We start from the raw sequence: 23726 nt of genomic DNA on the forward strand, positions 1-23726 counted from the left end.
CCAGCCGGCAACTAAGCACCACCCAGCCACTTGCTCACTCCCCCCCAGTGGGATGAGGGAGGGAATTGGAAGAGTAAAAGTGAGAAAACTCGTGGGTTGAGATAAAGACAGTTTAATAGGTATAGCAAAAGCTGCGCACGCAAGCAAAGCAAAACAAGGAATTCATTCACTCCTTCCCATGGGCAGGCAGGTGTTCAGCCATCTCCAGGAAAGCAGGGCTCCATCACGCGTAATGGTTACTTGGGAAGACAAACGCCATCACTCCGAACGTCCCCCCCTTCCTTCTCCTTCCCCAGCTTTATATACTGAGCATGACACCATATGGTATGGAATAGCCCTTTGGTCAGCTGGGGTCAGCTGTCCCAGCTGTGCCCCCTCCCAACTTCTTGTGCACCTGGCAGAGGATGGGAAGCTGAAAAGTCCTTGATTTAGTATAAGCACTACTTAGCAACAACTAAAACGTCTCTGTATTGTCAACACTGTTTTCAGCACAAATCCAAAACATAGCCCCATACTGGCTACTATAAAGACAATTAACTCTATCCCAGCCAAAACCAGCACACTTCCCTTGTCTTTGGTAGAGCCGATTCACTGTTACTAAAAAAAAAGTGAGAAAAAAAGTGGAAAACCTGACATTTCTGCTGCATAGCTAACAAGTGAATGAGAGGACAGGACACTTGTAGAGGGGCACAAGATAAAGCCTGTATAGAAACCAAGGCAGAGATTTATATAATCAGGAAAAGAAGAAGGCAATTTCATGAAGTTCATAAAAGATATCAGTATTTGTATCCAATTTAGATAATAAACAATAGGTATTTTGACATGTCATGCTATGGAAAATGTTTGTGGATGGATAAATGGAATGTTAAACTTCATTTAAAAAATTTAACTTGTACTACCAAGTATTTTGCTTGTGCTTGTGTTTTTTTCCTTTCATGTAAGTTATTATAAAAAAATTGCCACACAAATGTGAGACAATTATTAACTGTCCACCTAAGCTGAATGGCAACAAAAGGCATTTATTTGATGCTTAATCACATTTTATGTTAGCAGTAGTAAAACTTTTCCTGAGCATTTGGGCCAGGGCTTTGGGGCCTTTCCTCCAACTGTGGAAGTCTTTATTTTGGAAGGTCCGCTCTAATCTATAGTGAAGCTTTTGTAGAATCTGGATGTGATATAATTCACTTGGCTCACAGATTCGCATCTCAATTCTGCTGGTCCAGCCAGCAGATGGTCCTATCTTGTATGAATAAATGAGATAAACAGGCAGAACTCGTGTGAACAGCGGTGCATTTGTACAGCCCTTTTTGAAAACCTCTGCTGTCTGACAATAATGAATCACGCCTTTTCACCTAAAACTTCACACTGGTTTTACCTTGTGGTTAGCCCTTCATAGTGGCATGCTTATATTCACTGTCCTTAAGTTGATTGCATCGCTAATTTTCCATTTTCTTTATTGTGACAGCTGGAAACAGTGAGAGTGAGGGCCAAGAAGCAGTGAGGAAAATACAAGAAGAAACTTTGACTGGAAAAGGTACCATACTATATCCTTTCCTTTAAGGAACTCTTTATTCCTGTCTTTTTGCTGGCATCTTCTTTTCTATAAGGTCCCCTTGTATATTAAACTTTTTCAGTTTGGGGAAACTAATTCTTAAAGTACATCTGACACAGGGGAAAAATGAGTAGGATGAGGTTTTTAAATGCTTTCACTTTTGTTTGACTTCTTTACTGTGTGTCATTGCAAAAGGGCTGGCTGCAAGTTACAGTCTGCTTGTGCGTGTGTACGGGCACATTGATTTAATAGCTGGGCAGAAAATCAGAATACTAGTCGTTTCTACTAAGGGGAGGATGACAGCAGGTAAGAGTGGGTGTGCTCTTTTTCATTGCTGGCCTTGCCTCTCATGGTGTATATAATCCCATAAAAAAGGTGATTTTTTTTTTTTAAGAGGTTTCTAAGAGAGCAGGGCTGCCCAATTTTGTTATTTGACATGTGGCAAGAGCTTATAATCCTTCACAAAATAAAACTGTGTTCTTAAAAACAGATAGACCTTTAATATCAAGCCAAAATTGCTATGTTTTTGTGGTCCTTCCGGTTTCGTTGTTTAATCTGATGAGCAGTCATGTTGGGGGAGGCGTAAGGAGAGCATAGCTTGCTAACTATGAGAAAAGGCATATTGCGTACTATCTGCTGTGCGATTATAGTTTGCAACTTATGATGGAGGTTAGTGCATCTAATATTTCCATCTCTTGGATTCGCTGGGTGTAGTTCCTAGTAGTGTATGATGATTCACTGCTGCCACTTTGATGTATCATTTCTTGGCAAAATAATAGGGCAGTGCTGGTACTCCACCCTATTTAGGATCTTCATGGCTTCTGCTGAGATCTGATTCTGTTTTTGTGCCTCTAATAATTACTGTTATGATGATCAAAATACGTTAATTATTGTGTTAAAAAAACCTTTCATTAAGATTTATCTTTTGACTTAAATAAATGTGCATCCATCATAGCCTCAGGATACATGTATGCTAGTTAAAAGCTTCATAAATTAAGGCATAGTCAGAAGGATCATGAAAGGAAAAAGGTAATTATCACATCGTTTAAATCTTTTGCTGGAAGTTTCTGTACAGAGACCAAAACCATTTGGAATTAATTACATCACGTGACCTGCATGAAGCTGAATAAACCAGGTTCTGCCTTATTTTCTCACATATGTGTGATCACAGACTTTTCTAGCACCCCAGTCTTTCTTGATTTTTCTGAACAAAGTAAGCTTTAACCTTCAGTTATAAACTTTGTCAAGATACAGCTGGCAGTCTGAGGAAGCTGAAATTGTATCTAAAGTTGACTGAAGTTGTTCCTCATTGTAATTATAATGACTGAGGCTTTAGTAATCTCAAGTCCTGATAGATTTGGCCTAAAACCAAACTGGAAGAGTATCACCCTTTCAGAATTTCTCACTGATTGAGGGATATTTGTATTTGCAAGTGCATTATCCTGTACAAAGGACTTGTGCAAGTCTGAGCAGCAGTCCTGTGTTGTGTTATTGCTTATCGATGCATTTGCATATTGCTTTGTAATGGGATGTGTGTGCAGATATTGTAAACAGGACTAAGCTGTGTGAATGTATCACCTTTTCAAAAGCTACAGTTCAACATCTGTTTAGTCACTGTATAAAAACATTATCAGTTATTTTGACCTTTTTTTTTGGAGCATTTTCCATGGCCCATATGAAAAAACTGCTTACAGAAACTGTTCCCATCTGGAATATTGGACTCCTGAAGAAGAACTACTCAAAACAGTATTGCTGGCCAGCCAGCATTATCAAGGATTGGGACAATATAGCTGTCCTTCTTTTACCATGGACAAACTGTAAGAGTGAGTGCCATTGGTTTGCTATCCAGATCTCTAATAACAAGGAAAATCTCCTTGCTCATTAGCAGGTTAGACAGCAAAAGGGAGCAAGAGACCTTGTCCTCTCCTTGTTGCCTGGCTGAGCCATACATAGTACAAATGTCCCCAGAGACAGCTCTGGGAAAAGGCCAGGCTTGTTGAATGCATGTAATTACAGTATTTTTAAGGTGGTATCATCCTTCTATGTCTTGGCCCACTGTCTGTTTGGGGCTCTGTCTGCTATCTAAGGGTAAGTAGTTTTACTTAACATAATTTACATTTACTTCAGGGACAAGTGAGTTTCAAACCATGTACAGAAATGGTTCCTATGAAGCAGCTGATGAGCAATAATGTGTTAACAGTTTCAGAGGAGGATAAAGGATAAAAATAAAAAGGCTATGCACACACGTGATGCTTTTTTGCAGCAGCATGGCAGGACATGAAGAAAGGACTGATAAAATTTCCGAATACAGGGAAGCAGGAAGCCTGGTTCAAACCAGAGCCAACGCCAAAAGATGGTAGAGTATTGGAGAGGTAGGCAGTCGCGGCCATTCCCCTACAAGGCAGCAATGCTAAAGGACACAGAACAACTAAGCAATGTATCACATCACTTCTTCCTACCACCCATCCTCTCCCATGGTGCTACACCAGAAACCTCCTTGGTTTCTCTCCCGGTCAATTCTAGGCTAAGTGCTCTCCTTGGTTTTGGGTCTCTGTGCTTAGTTACCTATTGCTAAATGTAAGGAGTGAAGAAGGAGGTGGGCAGCTGAGTGGAAGAGAGTAAGATACAGGTCATTAGGGCACGATAGACCAAATTCACTTGACCATCAGAACCTCCTCCATGATAAAGCAATCAAAGCCCTCAGATATCCAGAACAGACCAGAAGAAGTGCTGCATTGTCATTAAAATTATCACATGGGCACTATTTCCAAAAGACCAAGGGCAACAGATTGCTATGCTCTGAATCATAAAGCTGGGAGAAGCCAGAATGATGTGGGCATTTATCTTGCTTCCATTTGTTAAATTGGGAACTTGTGTTGTTAATAGTAGCAATTATATGGCTGGGAAAATTGTTGATTGCTAGGGATTGCCACAGAGATATTCTAATTGTGTAAGTCTCTGTAATTTGCGCATAGGGTGTGTCTGTGTTAGTGCATTCGTTAGTTAGATCAGGAGAGCGCTTTTCAGGCAACGCTCAACTGTTGCCCGCTTGCTGAGCACGGGTTTGCATCAGGAAGGGCACCGCAGGTCCTGACCTGGATTCTCTTTGGATAGAACTAGCCTGGGAGGTGAGCTGCAGCAGTAACAGAGCATTAGTGCACGGGAGCAAACTTAGAACTTATCTGAACTAAGAGTCCCAGCGACCTGTAGAAGTGCCTATGTCAGGTCCCCAGCACAAAATGACCTCTAGAGATGGACTTCTGTGGATCCAAACTGCTTGTTAATGTAGTCATAACCATAGTTACCAGTCCTGAACAAAATACATTGAGTTGGGGAATTGGGAAGTTTCTGTGATAAACTCAACTTTCAGTGATACTAGAAAAAATATTTCCATCTACGTAATAGTATCTCCTGACTCAGTTAGTTACCCTCAGTTTACATCTCTGCAAATGAAAGCTGGTTTTAGCCTGATGATTACAAACATACAAATGTTGGAAACTAATATATAAACATGAATGAAAGCTTCATTCATTCCAGCATAGGTTCATGAATGCCAATGGAATCAGCAATTAGCAAAAGTTTATGCATAAATATCACTTAGCACAATACCAAGGGAAGGCTCTCCCAACTGCAGTGTAGGAGCTGGAGTTGCAACTAGACTCAAAGGAGAGAAAAATTAAAAGTTAGTGAGAAAACAGGGTGTAAAAGTCATATTAAGCACAGACCTCTTCAAAAGGAGAAGCCTGTGTTTAATCTCACCCAACATTTTTGCGGCAATTCAAATAAAACCACAATTATAAAACTACGCACTAAATCCACAGCATTCATGAGACTTCCATTTGAAGCCAGGTGAGAAAGGAAGAGGAAACTTTCTCCCTCAGAGTCAGAGGAATGCAGAGGTTAGCACGGTAGCAGCCAAATCGTGTCATTTACAGTCTGACCCACATCAAGACAGCGTGGGCCAAGCAGTAGGAGAAATGATATCACCTTAAAAACAGTGAAATTCGCGTGCATTTAACAAGCCAAGCCTGGCTTTTTCCCAGAGCTTTCTCTTGGGATGTTTGTGCTGCATATGGCTCAACCAGGGAATAAGGAGATGACAAGATCTCTTGCTCCCTTTTGCAGTATAAGCTGCTAATGAGCAAGGAGATTTTTCTTGTTATTAGAGATCTGAGATCGAATAGCTTACCTGAAAGAAGAAGGGGTAATCTAGATGACAGGTACTAAGCATAATTGCAGAATAACTCATGGGTAGTTACTCCACTGACGCTTGCTGTATCTCAGGCACCAATTTTAACAAAACAGTCCACATTTTTCCGCTCTGTACCAGACTGTTTGTTGTTGGCTTTCCCTGAAGGCTAGAGAAAGCCAGCTGCTGAGAGCTCCCAAATTCCCAAACTTTTAGATTTGTTTTTGCCCAAGGGTGAATGGTGGTATTCCCAGCACATGGGCCAGAGTTGTGTAATCCAGTTCAGCAAAGACTGATGCCTTGTTAAAACATGCAAAAGTGTCACTCGGGACTTTTTCTTTGACATGGTATGTCAAAGATGTTGTTATGGAAGTGATCATCCAACCAGTCAAAAATAGTAGAAAATATTTGTGGTTGAGACGTATTTTCTGTAAGTGTGCATAAGCATGTGTGAATTTATGCTTTCTTGTGTCAGATTTGCTTTTCATAGTATAGTTTTGAGGCGTAAAAGCATAACATCCTGAGCTTGTGGCAAGACCTGACGTGGCTACTTTGTCCCTTCTACCACATCCTGGCATCGGCATATCCTTTCTCTACCACTGCTGATGCAGAAAGACCTGTAGGATTGGCTTGAAGAATTTCCTAGCAATAACAGTGCAGTTTCCATCTATATGGTTTCTTTTTTCATGCTGGTGTATTATCTCCAATACTTAGCTTTGCCAGGTCAAGGACTGCCCTCAGTTAGAGTTATATAACTGAGTGCCAGGCCCGTGAAGACATCTCGAAAGACAGGGTGGTGATATGAGCGAGGAGTAAAGAAGTCTCGATCTGACAGTACACCACTTTGCAGAACCCTGCATGGAACTGTGGAGCTCTTCTGCTTTGTCACTTGATGATGGGTATAAGAACCTTGCCTAAACATTAAGATTTCTTTTCTTTCTGTAGCCTCATGTATGGTTATATCGAGTATATTCAAGCCATATTTGAATTTGAAAATATTTGAATCTTGAAAAATATTGCATGTGTTAAATTTAATTTAAGTCTGTAAGGACTGGATCCGCCATGTGCTCAAGGGATGGAAGACCCCTTTCTAGAGTCCAAGAAAGTAATGTAGGGGCTAATACAGTTTCTTTATGCTCTTAGCACTTATGTCCCTTACCCAGTAAAGTTGGTGACTTTTTGCTCTGTATTAAGCAGGGAAGATTTTAATCCACAGAAAGGTATCTCCAGAGTCCTCTGATAAAACAATTTACATGAATAGTTTGCAAATCAATTGTCCTGCTTTTCTGTTTGTTTTACATAATGTTTTGATGCAAAAACGTCGTTAAATTCATTAATACTCATGTCTTTTTTTCTCCTTTTGGCTTTCAGTGTAACATGTTACAAGATTTTTCCTCTCAGTGCTTACAGACATTTAAAACAATAGAGAATCCCCTATTTTTTGTGTTTCTTAAGACACCTTAGGAATTGAGTTGTCATGTTAACAGGGTGGCAGTTCAGACATTAAGAGCAATACAAATATGGTTCACAGAGCTAAAGATGAGCTGCAGATCTGGATAGTGAGATGGAGATAAAGTCTTTCAAATATAAAATGTATTCATAATGCAGGCACAAGCTCTGCCTGTTAGTTTCATTGGAAATGTGAAACATTTCCATTTCCATTGGAAATGTGAAACATATTTCATTAATAGGCTCTGCCACTAGGAAACATGATTTTCTCTTATTTAAATTATTTCTAATTGAAACTTAGAGACAAAGAAGTGCACAGGTGTAGCTGTAGGCAGAATAACAAAGTCCTTTCAGATGTCTTGAAATGATTTTCTGACTATAAATCACCGAAGCTTTGTGTGACTAATGGGACTGGAGCTCCGAGGTTAGGATTTTGCTGATTGTGCTGCCCTACTGAAGGCAAACCGGAGAAAGGGAATTTCAAAATGAAATTGCCTCTGCAAGGCCTGAAAAAGCTCCTATTTCACCCTTTTACAGGATTTTGATCCTCTTTTATGTACCTGTAGAGCCATGATGTCAAGCAGTGGCTGGATAGAGGTGCTCCTGGGTTTGACACGTCCCATAGTATGCCATTATTTTTTCCGGATCAAGCAGTAGTTGCAGGCAGGTTGCGTGAGCTATTTCCAGACCTTGTCTGTTCTCAAGAAAATTGCCAGCTAATACTGAAGGACAAAGCCAAGAAAAGGCAATTTGTTTTCTCTCTGGAATGCTTTCATATCTCTCCTCCGAGATCTACTTTATATAGTCCTAGCTTCCGTGGGTTACATGTAGGACTTTAGAAGTTAATTTGCTTATAACAAGTGGAATATTTTCTGTGCGAATGCCATCAGCTTCTGCACTAGGGGTCCATCTGCCAGGAGCACGGAGAACTTGCGGCCTGAAGTAAACGTAGGAAAAGCAGAGCCTATATTTGAAGCACTTACAGGCTGTGCACGTAACCTTCCATGTGTGAGCTGCACATGAACCAACAGACCGTGGTCTACCTGAACGTGCGGTGCTGGTCTTTCCTTGTCAGCTCCGTCCTTGCAGCAGTACGGTGAGGCTCCAGAGGGAGCACAGCCAGAGAGGAGCCTCTGCACCTCTGAAGGGCCAACACTAGTGTGTCCACGCTTAACTTGTATTTCGAGGGCCATTTTTCAATGGCAAAGAATCGAAGCTCTGAATAGATGTCCTAGTTCTTAAATGAGTCATCAGCCAGGCTCTTCCCAGCGGTGCCCAGTGACAGGACCAGCCAGAGGCAATGAGCACAAACTGAAATGCAAGAAATCCCATTCAAAAATAGGAAAACTCTTTTTCTTTTTTAGCATAAGGGCTATTGGATATTGGCACAGGTTGCCCAGAGACTTTGTAGAGTCTCCATCCTGGGAGATATTCAAAAGCCATCTGGACACGGTCCTGGGCAAACCAGCTCCAGGTGGCCCTGCTTGAGCAGGGCCTGGGACTGGACAATCTCCAGAGCTGCCTTCCAGCCTCAGCCACTCTGTAACTCTGTGAGTCTATGAAATTTTAGCAGCCAAAACCACATGAAACCCTGTCTGCTTTGTTTGTCCAGCCCTGGCTGCAAATACTGTAACGTACACAGATTCCTGGACTGCAGGGTCTTCAAGAAGTTGTATCAGTGTTCATACATTGCCCATAATAAGACTCCTGGGCACAGATAGTGGTAAGAACAGCAATAATTTGACCATAATGGAGTCTTAGGAAATGGGCATTTGAGAAGAACTTTGGAGCAGCGTAAAAAAACCCCTTCCGTGCAGGTAAAAAACCTGTTCTGTTGAAACCGAGGGAAGGAGTGTAGGAACACTGATGCTGAGAGCAATAATCTGTGTGAAAAGGCCAGGAAATATTGCCCATGACTCTGGAGCAGCTTGCCCTTCTTGTTATTTTTTTCTATGCAGGACATAGACTAATGTATTTTATTTTAAGACCTAAATTTTAAAATCTAAGTTTCAAATAAAATGTGTTCAAGATTACATGACGCATGACATCTCTGCCACATTTTCACAATAGCATGCTCATGTGCACTTTGAAACCCTACTCAACCTATTTAAAGGCTTGCTGGAAACGTGTAATGCCAGAGAATTTTTTTATAGTCTTTTCTGGTACTTGGTGCTAGAAATCTTGCTTGTACAAAGAAAAAGAAATACTCCTAAGGAGACTGATAAACTCTTGAATTAAGCCAAACATCTAACATGAGAATCATTAGATGTCTAATAATCATATCTGGAGTTGGATTTTTCCTCTTATATCAAGGCAAAGTTTCTGGATGAGGTGATGTGAACTGTTACCAGCACCTGATTAATTTCCCCAAGGTAATGGTCAGCTGTGTTTTAGTCCTTATTTAGTCTTAACATTATGTCTGCCACTGCCTTCTCTTACCAAGATTACTGTTGACTTCAGGCTGCTTGGAAGGAGTAGCTCTTCACAACTGATGTTACTTGAGGAGACAAAATAAATCAAATCATCTTTCCAACATTTAGTTTTACCTAGCTGAAAAATAATCCTTGCCAGTGTTTTACGTCCCAAGCATGGAAAATATGTGGGCCTGTGGTGGGAGAGAGATCTCCATGGCTCTGGGCAAGATTTGCTGTTGTTTTGTTTCCTCTCATTCTACTCCAATCTCACTTATGCTCACACACTTGCGCTTTTTTTGAGTAATTTACAGCTACTAAACTTCCTGGAACATGGATCTCATTTAAATGGTACGGTGCCTGTACTTCTTTCTCATTAGGAATTTGATGGCATATCAGAGGGAAAAAAAAAAGAGAGGTATGTATTGGAGGGGAGCAAAGGAAAAAATAGTATAAGGAAAAAAGCAATTTCTCCTGTTCAAAACTTTGTCATGGCATATGGGGGCTTCTGAACTGGAGGTTTTTGAAAAGTTCATTTTCCAACCTAAAATCTTGCAGGCTTTCTCCTAGCTTATATTTTACTCTTGGAAGTCTGTCCATGTGAAAATCCCATGGCCCTAATTGGAACAATTTTTCATGAAGACAGAATATTTCCTAGAGATGTGTCTGTTTTGATGGGAGTATTTATTGGTGAAAGAGAGAGAGAAACATTTTTGCACTCATGTCTGCAAAATAAAGCAGGGAAAGTGCCCCTGCCTGTAGAAGGGATTAACTCGAAATGTGGTAGTTTGTGTTCAGATCAATTCAGCTTTTCATTCCAACTCGTTCTGGGTTTCTTATGTCCCAGACTACTGTCCTATCAAAGACAAACTTTGTTTTAGAATCTAGACCTTAAAATCTTCTTGAATTAATAAGACGGTGCTTATCAATGCTTTGTGTTGATTTGCAAATGCATGCTATAAAGGAATTTCTTTTTTTTTAAAAAAGAATTTTGTAAAGATTTTGTTTAAAACAAGATTTTATTTAAAAATTGCCACAAAATGGAAATGTCTTATGGGAAACACTGCTTTCATGTGAGTCTGAGCCTACTTTCCACCAATCTGGGGTTTTTTTTGCTTTGAGATGATGCAAGATTAATTATTCGGTCCCAGGCTAAGTGAAGTCTTCAAAAGGGATTTCCTTCAAGACTTCGTTTCTGAATGCAGAAGGCAAAGCATGTCTCTAGTGCCATGAAGGCCTTATGCTTTGAAACCATAGGCCATAGATAATAGAGAGAGATGTAAAAAATGTCCTTATTTGGTGTAGAACCAGTGCATGTCTTCAAAGGCTGATGTATTGAGCGGTTCTCCTGAGAATCTTACTCAGTTAAGATGATCTCAAATGGCTGGCTGAAGACTGCTATCTCAGAAGATATATAAAATGATTTTTTAGTCTGGAATCATAGTCCTGTAGTTACCTTGACAACTACTGGTGATATATAACTACATTGTGTTTGCATCTCCAGATGCCCTTTCAGCCGGTCCTACAGACAGAATATAGATTTTTCTTTTTTTTTTTTTATTTCCTTGAATCATATCTCTGGAAACATGCTATTCAGAAAGCAGCATCCTTTTCTGTGTGTCCTCCCAGCAGGATAAAATAGTATATTTGCCTTTGCTTGCAAAAGAGGACAATTTGTGGCAGTGTTCACATATTATCCAATTAACTGCCGAACAGTGACTTTTTGTATAAATCTGAAATTCAAATTGGTGCGTTCGTATTAACCAACCTGGGTATACATAGAGATTAAGTCTGAATAAATCTTGAGTTTCAGGTAATGAAAATGACATCACCGAGGGTATAATTCTGCCTGTCCCCTCCCCACGTGGCATTCGGGCGAGCAGAGCATGGTGCCGGAGGGAGGGCATCAGAGAATAGTGACTTGCATTTGCTGTGTGGGGTAGATCAGAGCTGTGTGGACTTTTTCTTCATCTCAGTGCAGTCAAAAGTAGAGAATTTAGGCCCATGTTTGCATTTATTGGTGGGAATTTGGGCCCCAGAGTGGGTTAGGGACCCCATAACTCTGCTGGCTCCCACTGGCTAGTCTGGCAGCATATGTGTATGGAGACGGGCAGGAGAATGTAGCCGCAGCAGCTCTGGGGAGCTGGCTGGAGCTGAGCAGAGAGGTCCTTCATCCCCTCTGAGCTCTCAGGTCTGCCTCCTGTCTCCGTGCGGGCAGGCTGTCCAGGCAGCAGCCTGGGGCAGAGCCCGGGGTCTCAGCCTTGTGCTGTGGGTACGCAGCCTTTAGTGGGTGTCCGCGGTGGAGATCTTACCTAGTCATTTTTCTGTTTAGATGAAGAAGAACTCATCAGGTGATGTAAATTGCTGGTGCCGAAGTTAACTTCATGAGGGTAGTCCAGAAATACCGTTCTTAGGCTGTGCGAAAATCTAGCACCTATATCCTTGGTCTCTTAAATACAATTTTACCTTCTTTTCTGAAGGTAATACTTTGAAATAAAGCCATGCTTTTGTGGCTTTTGTGCTTCCAAAGTGTTTGCATGGGGGTTGTTTTCAGAAGCTGGATGCAAAAGGGCTAATCCCTCACTTCAGCTAGAAGAGTGCTACCCACCAGCCCCAAGTTTAAGGATTTGTAAGGCAGCAGAATGAGGCCAGGATGGGGAATTTAATTAATTTCCTTCAGCCCACGGTAAGAAGCACATGCCATGGGGAGTTTCGGACCAGTGCAGCATGCTGGTGCATGGGGGACAGTTGTGTAAGGAGTGGGCTGGAGCTGAAAGGAAAGAGAGCAGTTGTGGGTCTGTCCCTCCCTGCTGTCTGTCCTGTGCAGCCCGGCGGGGGATGGACCTGAGCAGTGCTCGCCCTGCTGCCTGGCTTCATGGACCCTTTCCACAAGCTGCCAGTGCAACCACCCAGAGAGACCTTTTAAAACACACCAGCTTCTGGTAGTCACAGAGGATAAAAAATAGCGCTGTTTTTCCTTCAATTTCTTTTTAGCACCAGGTGAGATTATATGTAACTGATCGTATAAGGAGACTTCATTCTCAGAGGGACTGTATAAATTTACAGTACCAGCAGTAAATTATTCTTTGACATGAAAAATAGTTTTTTTATTGATCCTTTTTATTTCTAAAACAATATGACAATTTTCTTGTTTTGCAGATTAATTTCAGATAATCAGTTTTCTATATAGTTTACTCTGAGTTAAACAAAAATCAGCATCCTACTGCAATGGATGCTATAAAAAGGAATATATACATATGTGTTCAAAGAGCAGCTGAGTTGGATAGGTAAAATGGGAGAAAATGGGGAAAAAAAGGAAAACAAAGAGAGGACAGAATGATGAGAGAAAAAAATCACAACATAAATACCACATTCCATATTCCATTTTCTTTTTGAATGGCCATATTTTTTTAATTTAGTTTTAAATTTAATCCAGAACAGACAGTTAAGACACTAACATGCAAATTAATAAGCCCAACAAAGCTGAGAGATACTAAAGAGTAAGAGGAAAGGGAGACTAAGGAGAAAAACAACACAAGGAGTAGAAAAGGATAAAGAAGCATATGAAGACAGAGAGAAAGAAGAGCCTGGAAAGAGGTTACAGCCCCATAAATTTGAAGGAGCATAAGATTATATCCAGCAAATATGTTGCGCAGGGGCTGGTTGGTTGTTTAGCGTATATGCTAAGCAGACTTTGAATAGATGGGTCCCTGAGGAAAGAACTGGAGTCACTCCGTATTTCAGGATTTCGTTGTTAGGAGTTGCATTCATTGCACTAACACAGTAGAGAAACTCTAAGAGGGTCACATCCCGGTTAACAGTGACACAGCTTTCACAGCCATGCCTGCTTACAAGGCACGAGCTGGGCTAGCACAGTGCACGTGAGGCTGATGCTTTGCTTTGTCTTGTCTATATCCCCCAGGCAGTGTGTAAGAGGGTATTGGCTTAGTTCTAGCACTCAGCTTACGTATTTCTCCCTACCTTTCCATCAAGGAAAATTGCGTATTTTCCTTTCCATTCTGTGTACTTAACTTTCCTCATCTTCTCCGAAGGTCTTCCAAAGCGTTCAGCATTCCTGGCATCATCGTTATTTCCACCTCTGTCTCTCTCCCTCTTCTCCCTTTCTCTTTTCCTCTCCCCCTTTCCTTCCCTTCCTTACTCTCTCTCTCCTTCTCCATCCCTGTCTGTCTCTCCCCCCCTTTTTTTTTTAAGGAATGGGAAATATAGCTTTGTAACACGCATCTTGCTGCTTCAAATTCTGTTTAAGATGGTATTTGTGTTCTCATAGGAGTTGCTTTACATTCTCTGGTTTGCATACTGCAAGCAAGCAGTAAGTATCAATGGGAACAGCCTGTACTTTTATTGTGCCTTTTCATTTTCAGTTCTAAAAATGATCCCAGGTTAATGGTGCTTGCATAGTCAGAAAAATTGGACATTTTTTAAAGGACCAGTGTGATTTGCTATTCTGCACGTTTCATCCAGTATGCTAAGTTTTATTTAGTTTCTCTTTAGCTGGCTTCTAAGATGGAGACATAAACCTACTGCCCAACCAGGAAAAACAAGCTCCTTCATTGATTTTATATAGGATTGGAAGAGTACACATGGATGATCTGGACTGCATGATATCTTTTCTCTGGCAACTATTCTGTTAAATTAGGTTCAAAGCTGTCAAATTAAAAAACACAAAGCAAGAGTGACATGTTATGTCCAGTGGGTGTTTGTGTCCTAGGAAGAGGTATTGTGCTAGCCTTGGGAAAAGCCTAAAAGATAACTTCCATTATTATTCAACTGAAAACCAGGAAAAGAATGACTGAATCATATAAGCTAATTTTCTCTGAATGAGATTAAATAACTCCTGCTGGGTTTTTCTCTCTTTCTGTGCTCATCTTCCTGTCCTCTTTGTCCCAATGTCTCCCTGGCTTCTACAGTCCCACTGAACCATCCCTCCGTCCTTTCCCCAAACCTTTCTTCTCAAGTCCCAGTACTATGTGTTTCTAACTGTTTCTGGCTTCCTTTTTTTATATCTCAGAACTGCAAATTCTGAGTTTGACTGCAAGGCAGAAATGTCAGTGGGTAGACACAGCAATTTAAGGATATGAACTTAACCTCAAGTTATCCATCTCTGTCTTTTCATCCCTGCCCCCAACCAGTTCCTTGGCAACGTGGATCTCTTTTGCCTTTGATATGAGAGCTCTGTGCTCATCCCTTGCCATCCATCTGGACCGGCGCTGATACAGTCCGGCATTGTCTCCTTCTCTAAGTTAGCCAGGAGAGTCCTTGAATAACACTGCAAGAAAGCGGCGGCGGGAAGGCCAGCGTGGCTGGAGGGCCTTGCGTTTTGAAGCCCCTGCGCCCTGGGTGTGCTGGCTGTGCTCGGAGGAGCAGCACTGTGCACGAATTGCTGTGTGAGAGCGTGCACCTGCACTCTGCCAGCTGGCGAGGAAATGCTGACGGGCAGCAGTGCCTACATTAACAGCTGATGATAAGGGCTGTCGGTTTAGGCAGAGGGTCTCTCAGCTCTCAGAAGGGCTGAAGCATCTTAAAAGAGCAGAGGACTGGCAGGAGAGGGCACAAGCCTTGCTCAAGAGAGAAGGACCTCTGAAGGCTGTTGTGGCTCTGTGCCATGGCATGGAGTTACAGAGGTTCCTCCTGCTACCCAGGAACTGGAGGCTCACAGCACTCAATGTATTTTGTAAAATCAGAAGTTGAAAGGGCATTGCAGATCACCACTACTGACGTTTTGAAGCCCTGTTCATTCTCCTCCCTGCCCCCCTCTGTGGCCAATGCTGGTGTATGCATTTGAAGTGCTTCTATCAGCGTATGTTGATGCAGTTCTCAAGCATGGTTAAAATCCGGGAAGTTCTTTAGGTGGTTTTGTGTTCATGCTGAACATGAACAGCAAGCAGGTAGAAACTTATGAAACCACACTGGAGCTTAAGGAAGACAGAATGAAAAAAATTCCTTAATGTTACAGCTCCTTTCTTGACATTTTTTTTTTTTTCAGTCAACCTGTATCCCTCCCTGCTAGGGGCCAAGTAACTCAAAAGCACCTCCTTAAAAAGTGAGCATTAAAGGAAGATAAATATAATAATATGGCCAGAGCAGAACTTGGTATTTATGCAGAGAAGAAATGTCAAGGATTCTGCACCTAACTGTTTGTATGATTACATTCAATAAACGTGAATCACAAAGCTACTTGATTATTGCATCTAAATATTTCTAACCCTTTTTTGGGGAGTATTATAGCCTTCTAAATAATGAGGTTTGGGGCTGTAATTCCATCTCCTCTTGAAAACAATAGTAAACTTTCCATTGACTTGAATGCAGTCAGGGATTCTACCTCATAATTTTGAACAGTACAATATATTTCTGTTTCTTTCAGTGTACTGCTTTAATTAGAGGCTTGCCCCAGATTTATCAGTGAAGTGACAATTCCAACGATTCACTTGGACAATTACTCAGAGGTAGCCCAGGAAGGCCAGAATTTTGATCCCAGTTGGCCATCAATTTGTGCTGGGAGGCATCGAGTCTCATGGCCCTTCAAATCTGAATCACAATAGATGTGCATGCAGGTGCTGTTCCCATCGGTGGATGCACTTACTCCTAAAAAACCCACAAACTAAATTTCTCTGTTTCTTCAGTCAATAAGAACTGTAATTCAGCTACACATTTTAAAATGCGTACCTTGTGATATTTTTGTTTTCAATGAATTTACAGTTAATTGGAAGGATCTTTTGAAGGCTTCTAAGCCCTTATTTTGCCTGTATAGTGCTGAATAGTGGTGTGATTTCTGTATATGCTAGAGTTCATATATGCTAATCAGTCTGACTGCTTAGAAAACACTGCATAGCACCGGGCTCCAATTTGCAGCGAGAGTAGCCTGTGAAGGTTGGCCATTAGCTGAATTCAGTTGCCTTTCGTCTCCACGTTGCCTGACAAAAAGCTGGAATCTCTGTATCTTGCATTCCCAGTGCAATGAGTCTGAACCAGGCTTTTCTGCATTAAGGATGTATTCAAGCCAAAAATAGTCTCTATAACTGCTTTTATCTTTTATGAATGGTAGTTACAGACAACAAGTCCAAGATCTTAGTTGCTTTATCCTATACCCCCTACACACACCCAGTTGCAGGGTTTTTGCAGTCCTTCCTTTAATGAGCTTCTTATTTTGAAGAGGTCACACTCATCCAGAACGTTGTTTATTTTTCTCCGTGCAACACCTTGCACTTATCTGCAAACATTCCTCTGTTAAGTATTGCCTAATTGCGTACTTTTGATTGGTCTTTCAAGAAATTCCTAATGATCATCCCAAGCCTTGCTTAAGCTAAATGTTTCTGTGTTGTCAGCAACTTTCACCACCTGTCTATTCAGCCTGTTTTACAGAAAATTTGTAACACCTGGCACCAACCACTTGTTTGGGTACAAAGCAGATGAACCACTACATTTCTCTTGAGAGTTCCCAGAACTGGCAGCAGGCAGAGGCAATGACTCTGCTCCTGATAACAGGGCCATTAGTCAGTCCTTAGACTCAGCTGTATAGGGAAGGGTTCTCCCTGGGGCTCAAACAAACCTGACACTGAAAACCTAGGCTGCTGTTTGTTTTTTTGTTGGTTTTTTTTTTTTTTTGAGTGGTGTGTGTGCAGAACATCAAATGCTTAAATAAAACAAGCAAGCATGATTTGGAAATGGCCGGTGCCTTCGTCTGAAATCAACCCCATCTTATAGTAACAGTTGTACTGAACTTGGTGGAACTGAAGAATGAAGCTTGTGGGTTGCAAAAGCAAGGTGCTGAAGGCACCAAGAAAGCAGCATGCTAGGATGCAAGCTGCTGCTGTGTAGCATCTTTGGACAGAGGGTGTTTTATTCAGGAGCCCTCCTGTGTATTACCTACCTCTGTGTGTGGGTGTCAAGTCCACTGAGAAGATGGAAAAGCAAGTGGTTAGACCCAGAGCAATGGGAATGCTGTGCTGACTGATCAGAAACCTCGTCTGGAAAGTGAAGCTAATTTTAAGTGAATGCAGTAAGGAAATATGTAGGAAAAAGGTGTATAAATTAGGATAATTTTTTTTCTTTAGGTTGGAATAAGAGAAGAAGTCAGGGAAACATGAGTTGCCAGCAAGAACATCTGAAAGGCGTTGTAAAGGCATTTGTGAATACTGTGGCATGTGTCTTTAACCTAGATATATTGAACTGAAAGGGATGCGGATACTAGCATGAACATAGAATGCTAGATAAATGCAAGATTTTTGAATTGCTCTTTCCTGGGACATGTAATTTTTATCTCACAAGAGAGAGTTTTGAGAAACAGATCCAAGCCTTGAGAAGCAGTAATGGAGGGAGAGCGAGCAATAGCTGAAGGATGACTGGGATGCCAATGGCAGCTGGAGTGCTGCTGGCTATACTGGACACATTAACTGCCTAAACACGGATCCTTCACCTTTTTTAGTATGATAAATAAACAGTAGTTTGTATTGAATCTCCATACTCATCCTCAAGAGTGATTAAATTGTTGACTAAAAAGTCACTTCAGCGTCCTGGTGTGTTTTGTGAAAGTCTCAGAAAGCAGTGGAGAAGGGTGGATGAGATACAGGAACATTTGTAAAGATGAGCAAAGGTTGGACTTTTTAATTACAGTCAGTTCAGCCTCTGAATTCATCAGTATACTTTGTGCTTTGGACTTTTTTTTTTGTAATGTGCTATTTATTGTTACAGTGAAGATCTAAAAGCTTCATTTCACTAAGTGACTTGGGGAGAACTATAAATCAAGATTTATTTTGGCTAGAAATTAATCTTTTCTTACGTAAGCCGAAAGCAAAGATTCATAAAGTGAATAATATTTTGTTTCTTCAGTAACATGTCAATAACAGCTTGTCTTTGGGAATTTCAGCCTTTCCAAATTCAATTTCAGCAGTCTTATGTATTTACTTACCTGTTTTAATTAAGAATTGGCAGGAATAAAAGAAAAAAACTTACTTGTTTCTGAGCTGATATAATCTTAATTGAGAATACCTGGCTCTTACATTTTCATTGATCACTTATTTTTGTGAATTATATCAAGGCACGTCTAAGGAATATGTAATACTCCTCCGTGCCAATACCTAGCAGAAAGAGCTGAGAGAGCCCAGGTGTTTTAACACAGTGGTTTGAAAAAGCTCCAAAAATAGTATGTGGTTTTGGAATCCTTGGAGGAGGCAGGGGACACCTTTCCAAACACCTGGACTCCTTGATCCACCTGTAGGATAAGCTCTCCTGCCTAAGATGTTGCAGCATATTAATCATCTTTGCCATGCTTGAACAATGCCCACTTCTTCGTGGTGTGGCTTCAGAACACAGGCGCAATATTTCTGCACAGACACTGTGCCCCAGAAAATGTATTCTTCCCTGCCTTGTTTCCCTCAGATTTGCAGAAGGACTTTGAAGGGCAGGGGTCTGGAGGAAATGGGAAATAAGAGGCTTTAACATGCTTTAGGGCTTCTGTGTCCCTATGTATGCTCCCTCCAATGCCACACACAGAGGGAAAAGTACGGATACTTACCTAAGTAATGGTTTGATTTTAAACTCAAATGCAGTTTCTAAATAGAGCCTTTCAAACTGTGCAGTAGTAATAGATCAGACATAAGCTGTGAGATGTTAAAATATATAATGACAGAAGTGGGGATTTAACTACATTTTTGCTGCTTTCCCACACATCAATACCTAATGAGTAGAGATAAATGGTGACAGGATATTGAGCAAGTAGAGGCAAGTGGCCTAAGAGACCAATGGGTACAGCTGTCTAGGAGGGAAAAAATGGGCACCAGCAAAGAGAGAGAAAAAATACAGTTGTGTCAGCGAAATAGTTTCATAATACATGCATGATTTCAACTGTTTCTTTCAACTTTCATGTACACTATAAGGAAACTAATAAATGTTAAGGGTATTTAAGCAAAAAAAGGAATCATCCAATGTACTGAAAAAGTTGAACCCAATGAGATGTAAGATAAGGTGGTCAGCAGACCTTTCAGCAGATCTTTATGGGAAGAGAAAAAGAAGGCCCAAAACCATGTCTAATGCAACTTGGGAAAAATTTATCACGTGCATTATTAAGTGTTTATTTGTTACCAGTATTAAAAATTTGCCTGCTGTTGCCAGGCCTAACTTCAGCTTTTTGAAGTGCCTAACTTCCATTTTTGAATCATGTTGTTCTTTTATCTCCCAGATCAAAGAGCCTTGGAACTGTTTGGAAATATTTAGATTGTATTAGACTCAGTTAAGGTGCCTGTTACGTAGTACCTGCCCATGTCATGATTTTGGGTGATATAGCCACATGGTCTTTTTGAGGCTGAGAAATATAATCTGTCCCAATTGTTTTTGGAGAGCTATGTGTAAATTAATTGACCTAGGAGGTGCTTCTGACTGGTGGCATCCTCACCCCGTACCCAGGTGAGACAGAGGCAAACATCAGTGCTGACCATCACCTTTGTTTTTGCAGGGAGGAAATCTGGATACTCTGCAAGGCTAAGTTCTGGGTAATTAGGGAAATCTACAGCATGAGCATGCTCCCACCAAATTACTTGAATTGGAAGGGGTCAAGTCCAACCCATTAGGAACATGGGTGTTCTTTTAATTATTCCACAGGAAACAGGGTAGGATAAAATACGGTTAATATATGTTGCATTAAATATTATTGAGATCCTTGATTTTCTGAAATTTTAAGTTGCTGCTCAAGGGGGAAAAAAACAGTATTTCAGTGTTATGAGAGTTGGAGATTTCTAGAGCTAGCAAGGTGGTTCTAGAGGGAGATATATATTCTAGAGGTTTGTACAAGGCATCTCATCTACTCTTCTGCATCGAAACCTCAGTCTCATCTGGTGTAAAGACTATAAACAAGATCTTCCAGATAAAGTTTTTAGGTATTTTTGTTCCCAAGATATCAGGAGACAGATAGCATGGATCTCCTCGCAGACTCTATCCCATTCACCTAGCAACAGATCCTTTTGCAAGGAAGGAACTCAAGCATGCTTCATGCAATTTTTATTCCTTGAAAGAAGCGAGGACTGTCATTACTCAGCATGGTATCTCCTTTATGAGAAACAGTCCTTTGGGATAGCTAATGCTGGGCACGCTGTAGTTCAGTCCGTCTAACCTCATCTACACTATTGCTTAAACTCAGTGACTGAGAAGGCCTTTGTGGACTGTGTTGAGTAACTTGTGGTCTTCTCACTTGCTTGAAATGTCTCTGAGGCATAGCTTGGACAGTTAGCATCTCTAAACTGCTGGTGGCTGGGAGCTGATGGGAAATGCTGTGGGAAGCAGCAATAACTGATGGGCCAGATGAGCCCTCCTCCTGCTCGGTTTGGGCAGTGACCTACCGTGCTGAAAGCATCTCCTCTGTGTCGCTGGGACTTGAATGCATTTGCTGCAGCTGACTGTTAGACAAGACTTACTAGACCTGGTCCTGGGGAATTGGAGTGCCCTTTGGCAGGCCACAAAGAAATAAGGAAACTGGCAATTGATGCTGCCGACAAGGATGAGGTTAGGGGCTTGAACTTGGGCTCTTCCGCTCCTGTCCAGTGCTCCCTGGCACTGTGTGACTCACCTAGCCAACCTCAGCCATTTGAGAGTTGGTTGGGTCCTCCAAGCTCTTCACCCAGACACCTTCACTAGGGACAAGACAGAGACTTGCACATCTAAAAGGCAATTTTCTCCACCTCAGACACCTGTTTTAAGGAGGGCAGCATAAATGACTAGCTGGAGCTAGGCAGCTAACGTCTAGGCAGCTGTAGTTAACGGAGATCACCTCTCTTCTTTCTGTTCCTTTGCTGACATGCATAATTCATTCCTTTACAGGGAAGACAAGTGTCTGTTGGAATTAGTGAAACAACAGTTTAAAGGCTCCCAGGAAGATATATATTGAAGCATTTCAACCTGCTGCAAAACAATTTGTGTTTGTTTGTAGTAAAAGAACATTTATATACTTTTTTTTTTCTACATGAGATAAGGGAGAGAGAGTAATTTAACAAATAATACACCTGCCACTTCTAGACAAACTCAAGAGATATGTATGTTATGGTAGCTGGCCTCAGTCCAGCAAAACCATTAGCCATGGGTAACTCTAACAAAAAGAAATCTGCTTAGCTCCCCCTCCTTATGCTTTTTAAGGCATTGATCCTGTGTGTTGATCCATTTAGCCCACTGGGCTGGAATATTTGAGGACCCACAAGGGAAAGGCCACAATCTGGTTCAACGTTATGTTTACCAGCCCCCCTGCCCCAACCCAAAACCAGCCAGGCAAACTTTTTCCCATCCCCAAACCCCTGTTCTACAGATTCTGTGTATTACATGCCAGCCCTCATCCAGTCCTTTATCCTCTGGGCCTGGGTGAAATTTGTAAGGACTCAGACACGTCAGCCAGGATTCAAGCCCAAAGTAAACACAGCCATCATTCACAAGAAGAGAGATAGTAGGTTCCTCTAGGGGTAACACTGTTGGGTCCTCCAGAGCGTGAGCATTATTCATCACAGGCACAGAAGGGCAGGCTTAACGTTTGTAATGTTAAGATTTTTTTTCTTTTTTTAGTTTCTGTTTTACTTTGGGGGTGGCAAGAACTTGCATCATTGAAAGAAACAGTAAAGGGCATGAAATCAGTTGTGCTATTTATGGAATAAATGGTTTAGATAAGGACCCATCAGAATTTTTCTATAGCTTTCCCAGTTTTAAATCTCTGTAACAGGAACACATCAGTGGGTTCTGGGATTTTTTTTCCTGAATGTACTGGAATTACACAATGCGTTTTATATTTCCCTGTGTTTCTGGTTGTCGTAGTTTAACCCCAGCCGACAACTAAGCACCACACAGCTGCTTGCCTACTCCCCCCCGGTGGGATGGGGGAGAGAACTGGAAGGGTAAAAGTGAGAAAACTCGTGGGATGAGATAAAGACAGTTTAATAGGTACAGCGAAAGCTGCACACACAAGCAAAGTAAAACAAGGAATTCATTCACTCCTTCCCATGGGCAGGCAGGTGTTCAGCCATCTCCAGGAAAACAGGGCTCCATCACGCATAACAGTTACTTGGAAAGACAAACACCATCACTCTGAACGTTCCCCCCTTCCTTCTTCTTCCCCCAGCTGTATATGCTGAGCATGACACCATATGGTGTGGAATAGCCCTTTGGTCAGTTGGGGTCAGCTGTCCCAGCTGTGTCCCCTCCCAGCTTCTTGTGCCCCCCCAGCCTCCTCGCTGGTGGGGTGGGGTGAGAAGCAGAAAAGGCCTTGCCTCTGTGTAAGCACTGCTCAGCAGTAACAAAAACATCCCTGTGTTATCATCAACACTGTTTCCAGCACAAATCCAAAACACAGCCCCATACTAGCTACTATGAAGAAAATTAACTCTATCCCAGCCAAAACAGCACACTGGTGAACGCTTTTAGCTCCCCATGGGACTTCTGAAATTAGCCAGTGGAGAACCTTTTCTTTTCTTTGTGGTGTTGCTTGACATAAATTTACCAGCGTACATGATCTGGGAGTTAAGACCTGCATTGAAGTTCTGAAATTTTACGTTTGATGGTTGTGTCTCAAGGCCAAGCATGAACAACTGATAATTTTCCCCTTTTCATTTCCTCTGCTTGTGTATTGTTGTTTAAGCTACAGACACAGTAAAATCTTTGGGCTCCCAAACTGCCTTCTAGTTGTGCCAAATAGTAGCTATTCATCAATGAGGTACTTTTCTATACAGGACTTTGGAGAAGTGCTTGTAGGTAAACTGAAGAGGAAAGGCAAAAATTTTGAGTTTCTTTTGTGGTTGATCTGTTTGTGTACCTGTTATCTATGAATATGCCTAGTCATATCTTATATATCAATATATTGTGTGTTTGCTTCATGCAGTGGGATTTTCCTTACTGCCTCAGGAAGAAGCTCTGACCTCTGTGAAAGACTGCTGGGGTGATGGCCATGGCTCCAGCATCAAAGCTGCATTCAGAAACACACTACTAGTATGTGCACTCAGTATCAACATCTATATATGTTAAATACAGCTGTCAGTTCTGTAACTTCCAGAAATGTAATTTCCAGGCTAGCGCAATACTGTAAGTTGTCTGATGCCAAGAGCAAAGGCCAAGTCTTCACTGCCCGAAATGTAAGTTTTGTCTG

The 23726-nt window shown here is 41.5% G+C and overlaps 1 protein-coding gene across 2 annotated transcripts in view; it reads left to right on the forward strand.

The window, feature by feature from the left end:
• The window catches only part of DHRSX (dehydrogenase/reductase X-linked), a 169479-nt gene that overhangs the window by 50139 nt on the left and 95614 nt on the right, over window positions 1-23726 (forward strand). Inside the window, exon 3 of one of the 2 annotated variants that reach the window (XM_075522924.1) lies at window positions 1466-1534. The exons of the other annotated variant lie outside the window; for it this stretch is intronic. Coding sequence (XP_075379039.1) covers window positions 1466-1534 — 69 coding nt within the window. The remainder of the gene's footprint in view (window positions 1-1465; window positions 1535-23726) is intronic. 2 annotated transcript variants of the gene reach the window in all.

The sequence above is a fragment of the Mycteria americana genome, chromosome 1, assembly GCF_035582795.1.
Source record: "Mycteria americana isolate JAX WOST 10 ecotype Jacksonville Zoo and Gardens chromosome 1, USCA_MyAme_1.0, whole genome shotgun sequence".
Classification (NCBI taxonomy): domain Eukaryota; kingdom Metazoa; phylum Chordata; class Aves; order Ciconiiformes; family Ciconiidae; genus Mycteria; species Mycteria americana.